This window comes from Xyrauchen texanus, chromosome 22 (genome assembly GCF_025860055.1).
Source record: "Xyrauchen texanus isolate HMW12.3.18 chromosome 22, RBS_HiC_50CHRs, whole genome shotgun sequence".
Lineage (NCBI taxonomy): Eukaryota > Metazoa > Chordata > Actinopteri > Cypriniformes > Catostomidae > Xyrauchen > Xyrauchen texanus.
Window position 1 is genome coordinate 7,214,664 of NC_068297.1, and position 13,609 is coordinate 7,228,272.

At 40.3% G+C, this 13,609-nt stretch overlaps 1 protein-coding gene across 1 annotated transcript in view; it reads left to right on the forward strand.

Moving 5' to 3' along the window:
• LOC127662588 (leucine-rich repeat and fibronectin type-III domain-containing protein 5-like) overlaps window positions 1-7,835 on the forward strand; it is an 87,734-nt gene extending 79,899 nt beyond the window's left edge. The window contains exon 3 of the mRNA XM_052153845.1: window positions 6,464-7,835. Coding sequence (XP_052009805.1) covers window positions 6,464-7,442 — 979 coding nt within the window. The 3' untranslated portion in view covers window positions 7,443-7,835. The remainder of the gene's footprint in view (window positions 1-6,463) is intronic.
• The last annotated feature ends 5,774 nt before the right edge of the window (window positions 7,836-13,609 follow it).

Here is a 13,609-nt window from a genome sequence, read left to right on the forward strand (position 1 = left end):
ACCACAAATTTCGGAAAAACCATGAATGAGCGCGGTCACGTCTTGTTTCTGTGGCTCCGTTAATCCCACCAGGAAATTTGACAGATCGCTCAATACCTCGGAGTTTGACAACCGCGCGAGCGGTAATGGATCACTACGTAGCATCAAACCATCCTCATCGATCGATACTCCAGAAGATGACGCTTCCACATGACAATTCACAGCCACCGGAGAGATAGCGGACCCTGCAGTCTCATCCGTAGGTGATTTTAACACATCATCTCTAGAATAGTACGTCTTCAACATGTTAATATGACAGACTCTTCGCTGTCGCTTCCTGTCAGGTGTTCTAACAACATAGTCAGTTTCACTTCTTTTAGCCACGATCTCATATGGTCCTGCAAAGCGTGCTGACAAGGCCGACCCTGGTATAGGTAATAACACCAACACTTGGTCTCCAACGGAAAATGAACGAAGAACTGTTTTTTTATCAAACCGTTTCTTCATATCACTCTGAGCGCGAGACAAAAAATCTTTCGCCAAGTCACACGCGCTCTGCACACGTTCCCGGAGTCTGCAAACATAATCCAACACATTAACCTTCGGGCTCAAGTCATTACTAATACCAAGTATTTGTTCCTTAAGCACCTTCAAAGGTCCCCTAACAGAATGTCCGAAGACCAGGTCAGCTGGACTAAACCTTAATGATTCCTGCACAGTCTCCCGTATAGCGAATAAAACGAAAGGAAGTCCCTCGTCCCATTCATTACCTGTGTCCACACAGTACTTTTTCAACATTGATTTCAACGTTTGATGAAATCTTTCCAGGGCTCCCTGGCTTTCAGGATGATACGGACTTGACACACGATGGTTTATATTGAGCGAGCTCAACACCTGCTTAAACACTTTGGAAAGGAAATTCGTTCCCTGATCAGTCTGTACGAACTTCGGCAGTCCAAAAGTAGAAAAAAATTTAATAAGGGACTTAATTACAGCTTTAGCAGTAATTGTACGTAACGGAATAGCCTCTGGATATCGAGTAGCAGAACACATGATCGTGAGAACATACTGATTACCCGATTTCGTCCTAGGAAGCGGTCCCACACAATCCACGATTACATTCTCAAACGGCTCACCTAGTGCTGGAATAGGCACCAGTGGTGCCGGGGGAATAACTTGATTCGGCTTTCCCATATATTGACACGTGTGACATGTACGACAAAAATTTGCTACATCTTTCTTAAGTCCAGGCCAGAAAAAATGTCGCAAAACACGGTCATACGTTTTAGTAACCCCCAAATGTCCAGAAAAAACGTGATCATGCGCCAGGGAAAGTACGGGAGGGCGATATGTGGAAGGAATCACCACTTGATATACTGATACACCCTCCTCACTCGCAGTAGTAGTCGGCTGCCATTTACGCAACAACAAACCACCATCGATAATATACGAAACTCCCTTATCTTTACCATCCCTTGCTGCAACGAAACACTTCGACAAAGTTTCATCCATCTTCTGAGCTTCCACAATTTTCTCACGAGTAACTGATAAGGGCAGAACAACATTACTGACCCTTGTAACTTCCTTATCTTTACTAACAGGTTCACTGTGTGCAACAACTTCACCAGACTCAGACACACACAAAAAGGTATCCTCCAACACAACCTCCTCATCTTTTTTTTTAACCTGCGCACGAGTGAGAACACATGCCGAAAAAAGATTAGGGTATGTCTGTGCTAATTCCTCTGATTCTGGAGTCAACACAGGGTTGTCAACTACTTCTAGTGCAGGTAACACTCTCCCTCCAGCCAAGTCATTTCCTAAAATAAATGACACCCCTGGAACTGGCAACGCAGAACGTACCCCCACATTGACAAATCCCGTGACTAATTCAGACCTCACATATATACGATGCAAAGGCACCTTCACCACGTCCATACAGAATCCCCGAACTAATATGCTAGATCCTAAATGTGACTGATCAGAAAAGGGCAACGCATCAGCACATATAAACGAATAAGCAGCCCCTGTATCACGCAAAATCTGTATTTCCACCTGCTCCTCAAGTTTACCACTAAACGATACAAACCCTTTCAATAAGAAAGGCTTGTATATACCATCAGGTGACACTTCTGTGGCATCCTCAGGAACCGTGTTCACAAAAGCAACAGGCCTCTGCTGTGAACCATTCTGCGATTTGCGTTTCAGCACTAAACAATCTGCAATAACGTGACCAGTCTTATGGCAATAAAAGCACTCACGTCTCTCTTTCGATTGTTCACCCGCCATCTTCGTCTGTTCATTAGCAAATCTCCCTGAAACAACTGAGACTGAGCTGCACCAACAGTCGTATTTCTGTCCGGACGCGCACTAACAAACACATTCTTATGTGTGAGCGCAAACTCATCAGCGCGCACGGCTGCCGTGGCCAGATCAGTGACTTTTGCTCATTTAAATACAGCACAACGCGTTCCGGCAAACATTTCTTAAAATCCTCAAGCAACATTAATTCTCGGAGGGATACAAAATCAGTTACCTTACTTGATACACACCATTTATCAAACAATACCCCTTTCTCGCGCGCAAATTCCACAAACGTCTGATTTCCACTCTTCTTGTGGTATCTAAACCTTTGCCGGTAAGCCTCCGGGACTAACTCAAACGAACGAAGGATAGCTATCTTGACGGTCTCGTACTGTAAACTTTCCACTAACGAAAGTGCAGAAAAAACTTCCAAAGCTTTCCCTGACAACCGGCACTGCAACAACAAAGCCCAAACATCTTTTGGCCATCCTAAAGAAAACGCTATCCGTTCAAAAACTCCAAAATAGCTATCCACTTCCGACTCTCTGAACAAGGGCACCAAGGGAAGATTTTTACTCACATCAAATACCACCGAGGTTGTAGAACCGCGAACTGTAGTATCTTTATTCACCAAGTCAGAAGTGATTGAACCAGCAGTAACAGGGGCGAGCGTCCTCCCCTCTATCTCTAACTTGCGCAAGTTCACTTCCTTCTCAGCCTCTATTTCCAACCTACGGATTTTGAGTCGCAGATCAAATTCGCCCTGTCGTGCTTGCGCTCTCTCCTCCGCTTCCATACGGATTCGGGCGAGACGAACTTTCAATTTCGACTCCCCTATCGAACCCGGCGTGGCTGGGGAAAACGACTCGAAGAGTGAAAAAGCTGCTCGGCTTTCGACCTCGGTCTCCGTCCCAGCGAGTTTCACAACTTTCTCTTCAGCCTTCATACTTTGCGCATCATCGGCGATTTGCTCTGCTTCTCCCTCCGCCTCAGATAAAACCAAAATATCTAATTCCACTAATCGATGCAATAAAAAATCTTTAATTTCCTTTTTAACAATTGTTGCTTAACAGAAATTCGAAGTGGTCAGCTATAACGATCAATTCATCTTTTCGACATCTCTCAAACGCCCCAAACGAAGGATTCTCAATAAAATCCTGCGCGTGCGATGTCATAATGAAATCTACCAATGAACCACAGGCCACCCACCAAATCCCTAAATCAAATATTTACTCAACAACTTGAACCAGCACCCCAACAACGTCTCCAGGCTTTAAGGCACGGACGAGCCCCCAAATTTATGTTACGTCCCTAAAACAGCTCGGAGGATGAGGGGACACAACATAAAATAATTGTTTAATATTCCCAGATTAGTTATCCCTGTTAACGCCACTAAGATGCTGGAGCAACAAGATACGAAGACATAAGGAGGTTTAAGTCCAATACATGAATATATTTATTCATTACAACCACGTGCACAAAGGAGAAAGAAACAAAACGAATACAAATACCGCACCCAGGAGTAGGAATCTGAACGGGCTTAAAACAAAGAAATAATCAAAACAAAACCCACTTTCTAACTACATTCCCATTCCCACTAAAACTACAACATCAAAGAAAGGAAAAAACAACATCGACGGCGGTGCAACACGCCCTCGCTAACCTACTCTACATAAAAACTCAAAACATACAAAAATAGCACCCGCTCCTTACCTGTTGTATTAACAGAGTGCTTCCCTAGGTGTTGCATGAATGGAAGTCACGTGACATGCTTGCTGGATTACTATTCCCTGACCGGTTGTAAAGCAATACAAAAGAAACAAAAAGGAGGAAACATAAAGACTCAAGTTCCCAACGTAATCCAAAAAGAAACGTTAACAAACTATTAACTCAAAACATAAACTTTAGATAACAAAACAAAAAGAAAACAAGACATGTCACCATCACAGCGTGACCCGAAACGAAAACAAACAGTTCCTTCCTTCTCCCCCTCTTCCTGTCCACGTCAGTCTCTTATAGCAATGACGCCCATTCCGATGCGCGTCACAATGATGACGGACAGCCAACAACACCGCCCTGAGAGATGATAGCAGAGAAAGTGAAAGCAAAAACAACAACAAAAGAACAACATATCCTCGGAGCACGTAACACTAGCCATCACAGTAATAGCACAATATTATTCGTCATCTTGCTGCACAGAATCTGTTAATAGTCAATCATGTGTCTAGCGAACTAAAGTTAATCTAAATTAATTACCTGTGTGGTTATTTTACTGGAAATTCTCATTTACACTGTAAATGACACTTAAATATGTATGCTAACTTGCTGTGCAATTAGGATAGATGGATTATTATGAATCTTAATTTTTAATAGGGTACCTTTAATTGCCATGAATGTGCTTTATGTTGCTGTTACCAATGCTGTGTGACTGAATAAGGCCCAAAGAAAGAGGAAGGGAGACATAGACAGCTATTTTGTTAAAAAATCAAAGTAGGATGGAAAGGAAGCAGGAGCAGAGAGTTGAAGCAACTTTACAAAAGACTGAATTCAGCAAAGAGAGGAATGCAGTGGAGGGACAGAAAGAGGATGGGGAGGAGACACTGGAAGGAGAAAGTGACAAGAACAGGAAGAGCAAAGTAGAGAGGCAGAAGTATCATCAGGGATACACCTTTTGCATGTCCAGTAAGACCTCATGGTATGCCCATGTTAACAACAGTGTTGTCATAATTCTTCATTTAGGTTAGATCAGTGAGTAAATTTAAAGAGATACTTCACCTAAACATGAACATTCTGTCATCATTTACTCACTCTGATGTCATTCTAAACCTATATGACCTCTAGCATTACAATTATTGTAAATATTATCTATTCACATAGCATGTGTGATTGGTCATGTGCTCATTGAATAATATTAATTACGTAGTATGAATTACCTTAATTGACTGAGTGATGCAGGTAGTGGTCAGTGAAGTGTCCTCATATAGGCTGTAGTTTGCAGTCCTGTGTTGGTAGTCTATTGACTGAAATGCTGCAGGCAATAGTCACTATCTGGCTGGTATGGGCTGCTTGAAGTCGTCAGTTAACAACACAGACTTTATGCCTTTAAATTAGTGATTGAATGGTGTTTTAAGCTTTCCCATTGATAAATTGAATTTGGCTCAAACAGATTTTACATCTGAAAGCTATAATCCTTCAATGTGTTTTCTTTAAGGCTCAATGAATCGTTTGCTTTAGTATGGATGTAGTATGAGGATCATGCTGTAATATCATGTCATTGCTTTTAGACCAATTCACAAACCAGATATTCTACTTATTGAAAATGTAAATTTTACTATGCATTTAGCACCTTTGAACTGAACTGAGAGCAGTTTACGCTCACTGCCTCAAATTTACCTCTACAGTAGAGTCCCATCAGGAGTCATTCAAGCCATTCAATGTCAATGTTTTTATTATTTTTATTATTATTATTATTATTATTATATGATTTAATTGTATTTATTAATGATTATGTTAATAATTAGAAATAATATTTTTTATTAATTTGAATATGATTTTATATTCTTAAATTTTTTAAAGCAATAAATAAGCCACAACAACACAATTTATTTATTTATTCATACAATGTTCCAAATATATTGAGCCTGGGGTTCAAAATCTAATTTAAACCTGGAAATAAAGGTTTTACGATTTTGAAAATAGAAAAAAATGTTAACGAGTGCATTATTCACTAACAATAAGGTCACTAATTAAATAAGCGCATTCTGATATCATGCAAATATTTACATATTTACAACTTTTTACTCAAACTGTTTTGCTGATAATATCATTTGTAATAACCTTTTTGCATTAAATTAAGATGGTTTTTTTTTTTTTTAAGAGAGTGGTCTTAACCTTTTGGACCCCAATGTAAATATTAATTTTAGCAAAAAATCATACTTTTTGGAGAGGGGAAAAAATCATGTTCAATATATTTTTGTGTTTTTTGGGGGATGAAGTCATATCTCAGATTGGGAATGAAGTGAGCCAGGACTGTCTCCGGATGAAATTTTTTTTGTTTTGCTGGAACTGGTAAATCTCTCAAGGTTGCTAAGACAGTGTATTACAGTTTAATATGTGAATGACTCAATTATTAAAGAAACAACATGTTTTATTTCACCAATGTTCTTCTTTTACCCAACAGGATGATTCCCCCAACGAGTAAGAACTTTCTGGTAAATAATCTGGCTGCCGGGACGCAGTACGACCTCTGCGTGCTGGCTATTTATGATGACGGCATCACCTCCCTGACGGCTACGCGGGTTGTAGGCTGCGTCCAGTTCACCACTGAGTCTGAGTATCTGCGCTGCCACTTCATGCAGTCCCAGTTCTTGGGTGGCACCATGATCATTATCATCGGAGGCATAATCGTGGCCTCTGTCCTGATATTCATCATCATCCTCATGATCCGCTATAAAGTGTGCAACACTGGTACCACTGCCAAAGGTACCTCAGTCATCGACATGCACTCACAAACCAATGGGGCACAGTCACAGGGCTGTACCGTCACACCCTCTGTGTCCAAGCAACATGTTTTGAGCTTAGAAGGAGGCGATGGTTACCAAAAGAGCTCCGCGCCGCCACCTCCTCCTCCCGATTCCCAATCCAACATTTCGGAGACCTCCCTCCCGGACTGCTCCACCACCACTTCCCTGGTAAGCCAGAGCTGGACAACACCCGGCTCTTCAGGGTCACTTAAGCCAAAGCGCAGACCAGCCCCAAAACCCGTTCCCGCGGCCAGCGCTGAGCCCAAGGTGGAGGCGCTACCCAACGCAGAGATGCAAAATACCAACCGTAACAACTCCACCACCCTGCAGCAGCCCCAGATACCCGCCCCAACCCCTACGCCCCCAGCCCGCTTCAAAGACACCCCAATCCTGAGGAGGGCACGTCCCTCTGCGTCCAAGTATAAGACACTGCCTGCTGAAGGAGTGCGGGCTAACCGCAGGTACTCTTTAAATGAGAACCTCTCAAAACACCACTGCTATATTGGCTCGCAGAAGTTTGTGAACACGTTTTGCAAGCGGAGTATTTCCATGAATGGAATGCTAGTTGAAAAGGAAAACTTAGATGAGAAAACCACATTTTCCAGTTCAGAATGGATTCTTGAGAGCACAGTGTGAATGTATGATGGTTGGAGGATGAGTGCCTACATCTCCCACTTTTGTCTACATGCGTTTGTATACTGTATGTGTGTATGTGCACATAGGCAAATGCATTGGCCCCAGAAATTATTTGGATACTTAAAGGGATAGTTCATAAACAAAGGAAAGTGCAATCATTGTTTACTTACTATCATGGCATTCCAAACCTCTAAGACTTCTTTCCTTCAATGAAACCCAATAGGAGATACTCATTCACTTTAATTGTGTGGGAAAGAGCAGTGTTAACATTATTCAAAATATATTTTCTTATGTTTCATGGAAGAAATTAAGCTGTAAGATGTTTGGAACAAGATGAGGGTAAATGACAACATACATTGTTTGGGTGAGCGATCCCTTTAAAACACATTGCATTATATAACAAAGTATCAAACCAAGTGGCGTCTACATTGAAAATATGCTCAACATTTTCTCAGCACTAACTTCACTTTAATCACATTGCAGTTACTTTAAACCAACTGGTCCCAGGGTAACAATTAATGGATGTAGGATCAGTTCCAAGGTCAGATCCCCTCAAGTTCATACAGGTGTCCTAGCAGAGTAACCACAGGTGTAGTGGATCACATTAACTATGGACATGTTCCACTAAGAAGTATACAAATATGTTTGTCTTAATTCTGAACAGCATAGCAATTTAAAATCTTACAAACTTCTTATTGTGAAATCCTTTTCTTTAAAAGTGTGCTTATGCCATCTTTATTTAAGATTAAACTCAAATTTTTTAATCCGGATCAAGTTATACAAAAATATATAAAAAAATGCAATTCAATAACTTGATCGCACATCTACTATGATGAACATGCTTTCAGTTACTGAGTTCAAAGTTTTTTTTTAGGACTTCAGGTCATGTATGTCATGTGGTGTAATTGTCAGACTACAGTAAAAAAAAAAAAAAAAATTAAAGTGTCATTAAAAGCTGAAATTCTTAAAAAAAAAAAAATTAAAAAAATGTGGGCATGAGTAGTGCAGAAACAAATATAAAATTATTATTTCTTAAAAGAAAATTTCGACCAAATAAATTCATTTGGTGTTACAAACCATGGTTGCCTGCAGGATTTCATCTGAAAGTACCAGAGGCTGCCTGATATATCCTTATATCTTGGGTGTTCCAGGGGCATGGTCCCCCGGGAGGGTGTTTTGCAAAAATAACAGCAAAGCATTCAATTCTGGTGACTTGAGAGAAGCATTTTTTGCATTTTCTAGAGTATGAATAGCATTCATGTAACTACTTCAGGACAAACACTTACTAGTACTAAAAAAGCTAAATGCACCACAACGAATAGAGCTGAACACAGGCGTCTGGAGATGTGTTTTTAACAGCTGAAGTTCTTATTAACTCGACACTGCGTCCAAAAATGCAGCACTCCTGTGAGAGATGGTGACAGTGAAACATGACTTCAATCAAGCAAATATATACTTGGAAAGCGATTGAAAAACAGTGTGAACAGTTGCAAAATCAGGTTCGGTTTGAACAGCCAATTGTCCACACGACACAGCACTAGCGGAGGTTTCTCAAAGTTACCTCTCAAAAAGAGAGACTTTTGTTTCAGTTAGTTGTAGGTAAATTTCCACTGTATCCAGCACTGTTTGTTCTGTGTTCGTAAATATCCCGATACTATTTTACTGTGTGAGAAACAGCTCCAAATGATTCAGCGAGAGAGCACTCTGAACTTACTAAATCACAAATCTATTCAGATTTTGTTTTTCAATCCCGTTTACACAATTCACTGAAAAGAACCGACTCAAAAGAATTATTCATGTGAGTAGTGGTAGTGGCATAGTGGGTTAAATCACATAACTGGTAATCAGAAGGTTGCTGGTTCAATCCCCAGAGCCACCACCATTGTGTCCTTGAGCAAGGCACTTAACTCCAGGTTGTTCCGGGGGGATTGTCCCTGTAATAAGTGCACTGTAAGTCGCTTTGGATAAAAGCGTCTGCCAAATGCATAAATGTAAATGTAAATTGGGCATAGCCCAATAGTTCTTTTAAAAAGCCAACAGAAATACGGGACACATTTCATGACTGATTAAATATTCTGAGAGTAAATGTTTCTCAGGTCTGTCGGAGCGATCATGGTATGCACAGTGCATATGGTCGTACAGGCGCCACTGTTACCAACATAGGTTGTCATTTTGTTGTCAAGGTTACAAAAATGTAACCCATATGTAAAAATAAAAAAAGGTCTTTCATGACTAAGTAGATTTTGAAAAGATTTCTCATATGTTTCAACGTGGACAACTTATAATAAGGGTCACGGTTGTTTGATATTCTGTTATCCAATGCATGACATCCATATATTTTTATGTGGCTTAAGTAATACTTTTTGGGGCCTCTGTAAGTCTGTGTATGTGTGTCTGCATGTGTGAGATCGTATGATGACGTTTTGCACCTTTTCTTTTGTTTCCATCCAAAAATCTTATTTTCTACTGTCATTTTTATTTATGTTTTCTGGAAAAATACATGGATAATGCGGATGCTTACCTTGAGGGAGTTCACTCCTAGGTCTCCCTTCTCTAAAAATGGTAACTGCTCCAAGCGATCTCCACCACCAACACCAACACCACCACACAAACCATCCAGGAGACAGACCTTCACATCCACATTCACTACACTCTCTGAGCAGCATGGTAAGCGTAGAGCATTGGTGCCTTCCTTTGTCTTCTTGCCAGGAGCTTCTACAGGATACAAGGAAACATGAGAGATTTCACAAAAAAAGCCTTTATATTCAAGGAAATGACATTTTCTGCATAGTACAGAAAAAAAACCCTCTAAAAACAAGTATATAAAGACTTGATACTGGGACCTGTTATTAAATTGATATTTTTTAAAATGGAAGCTTTTTCTTTTAAGTGACTGATTGATTTTGCCTTTGTTTTAAGGCACAAAAGATACATGTACAGAAAGACAACATCTGCTGTGTTCTTATGTTGTGTAAAATAAAAAGACATTTAAAACAGAAACTTTCATTTGTGTCAATATGAAAACTAAACACATTTTCATAAAAGTGAAGGTGATCTTATGAAATATTTGTAAACTTGCAAAACTTAATCTGTGTAATCAATGCTGTTTGGTAACAATGTTATAGGAATTACATTTTACATGACATGTCTATATATTACAGTTCAGCACTATATTTATCATTATCAACTATAATGGTAATATACCACCTAAACAACTACATAAATCTGCATTGTACTTTACAATGTACTGATAACCACTATAATACTTTGTGCATACCTGTCAACATTTGGGAGACCTCTGAGGGGGTGCTGGATGGCAGAGGCAGGCTAAATACATTTACATTTATGCTTTTGGCAGATGCTTTTATCCAAAGTGACTTACAGTGCACTTATTACAGGGACAATCCCCCCCGGAGCAAACTGGATTTAAGTGCCTTGCTCAAGGACACAATGGTGGTGGCAGTGGGGATCGAACCAGCAACCTTCTGATTAACAGTTATGTGCCTTAGCCCACTACACCACCACCACTCCATACATACAATGCATACAAATTGTGCCGTTGTGATATAATGTGCTAAGTAGTGTCATTTTTCCCACCTTGTCCGATATTAAAATCAGTGCGACACACTTTGCAAAAGGTGCAGGCATTGTCGATATGGCTTCGAGATATGAAATTCAATTCTTTCGTCCAGCTGTTGTTAAATTTGCATGTATATTTAGATTTTTTCACCGGAGCACCACCTGAGTCTTCTCCTTCCATCATGGCTGGACTGGGAAGAGAAATTGGCCCGGATTTTACATAGCAACTGGCCCAAACGTTGAGCGGGGTGGGTGGGGGGGCTTTGTCCGTTTTGCATAACACGCCGGCTCGTTTCAGCTTATCGTGGCCCATTCGACTCGCTCGGTTCTCCCGATGGCCAGTCCGCCCCTGATCGGCCCCAAAGTGCATCGGTCCATGGGGAAAATGCCTTTGGATAAAAGTGTCTGCCAAATGCATGAATGTAAATAATTTTGTTAACATTAACTAAACAATCAAATTAAATATTACATAAAAAATAAATATGCAAAACTAAAACAAAAACAAAAAAACATTAACATATTTTAATATTTATATAAATACAATTTATAAATAAATATAATTATAATTCGATCACTCAGAGACTACTGGGAACATCTTTTATATATTTTTACTGTAAAAAAACAAACACATTTTAGGTAAGAAAATCAGGGAAATTAGGTAAATTACTTTTTACAAAAATAAAACATACAATTTTACAGTATTTTACAGTCTTTCACCAAATATGTTAAGGTAGCTCAGTTAATAAATAGGATTGCACTGTAGTGTTTTAACATTCTTTTTCAGTTTTAATTAGTAACATTATGTAGAGTGCAGTGTTTCACCCAGAATAATGTTGTGTTGTGCTCAGTCCAGTTATCCTCCCTGTGTGAGCTCAGATCCAGCTTAAGGATAATGTGAGGAAATAATCACCTCGGTAATAGAACCTAATTCTCTATGGTTCATGAAAGCATCCGCATTGTAAGCTGATTAAAATGACAATGCATCACACGATGGGCACACTTGCTTTTACGACGTGTTAGGACCATTGCAAAGAGTTTTTGTTTTAGGGAAGGTGCTGCAGAGATTAAGTACTACTCTTTTCATGCAGTGTTGGGTAAGGTACTCAAAAAAAGTCACAAAAAAATTCTAATTACTTTAATCAAACTGCAATCAGATTACTTTACTGATTTCTTCAACAAATGTAATCACATTACTAATACATTTTACAGTATATTTATTAAACACTTCACAGAAAAGTGTGTCACGGTCTAGTTTTTTGTCTGACAGGATCGTGGCATTATTGTCCCATGTCTGTCTTGTGTTTCGTTGCCTGCATTTGTGTGAGCGCTCGGTTTTGGTTGTATTCCCTCTCCTCGGTCTGTCTTGTTTCATGTCGGGAGCACGGTGTCTGGATCCTGACTTCATGTCTGGTTCGGTTTCGGTCTGTGTCGGGATCCGGACACTTGTGCTCCATGTCTGTCTATTATTGACGTTGGTGCATCACGCTTATGTCAGCATGCACTCGCGTCAATTGTTTGTCTGTCTCTCGTGAACACAGGTGCTTGTGGCATTACGGATCTCAAGCTGTCTTCATGTCGTGCTGAGTTTCGATCACTTCGGTCTAAGGTGCTCGGTGTGTGAGTGGCCGAACTCTCACACAGGTGTCCTGTCTTGTTTTTGTCACCTGTTGTGTGTGATATACACTCAGGTTTCGTTTAGTAAGAGAATGCGTGGCATCGCTTTGTTTGGCATTGCTACGTATTCTCTCATTTTGTTGGCATGGACATATATTGTCTCATTGTCTTGGCGATGTACGCTCATGCCATTCGGGTATTTTGGTGTCTTGTGAGAGCACGTGGTGTTGTTTTGTTTCTGTAATGCCACGTGTCTCTCTGTCTTGCGTCATACCCTGCCTCCTTGTTTGCCCATTATTAGTTTATTAGTCACACCTGCCCTGTCTTGTTAACCTGTTAATTTCTCTCCATATTTTAGTCTCCTCATGTTTGCTGTCCAGTGCCAGTTCATCTTATTTCCAGTGTGTTTGTTGCTCTCATGTCAGTACTGTCAGTCGGTCTGTTTCCTCTTACCCTGGTCCCTGTAGCCCAATTCAGTCGGTCCTGTTCCTTGTTTCCCCTGCCTGGATTATTTACTTTGTGTTCTTCTCCTTCGGGGGAGATTTTCTTAGTTTTTTCCCCCTTGTAGGAGTTTTAGTTTGTTTTTGCACCTTTTGTTGTATTTAATAAATCCCTGTTTTTGAACTCTATGATTGGGTCCTGTCTCTCTGCATTCTGTGACAAAGTATTTGTTTTTTCTGATTAATGAATTAAACATGTCTACATTTCCTCCTTGTCACTCACAAGTCATACATTCAGTGCGACACGTTTCTCCCATACAATGACTTATTAGGGGGCTTGATCCCCGAATGATTGTGGTCTTGCCCCAAATGTTTTCTGCTTGGAACTGCTGTGCATTGAACATGCGCTACACAGAGGCCTTTCAATGCTGCGCACCGTATTCGTGTCAACAACTCCATCTCCCGCTTAAAGCGCTCCTCCCACCAACATGGAAAGGGAAAAATGGGGTGGCGAACGCCTCAAGCCAGACTCAA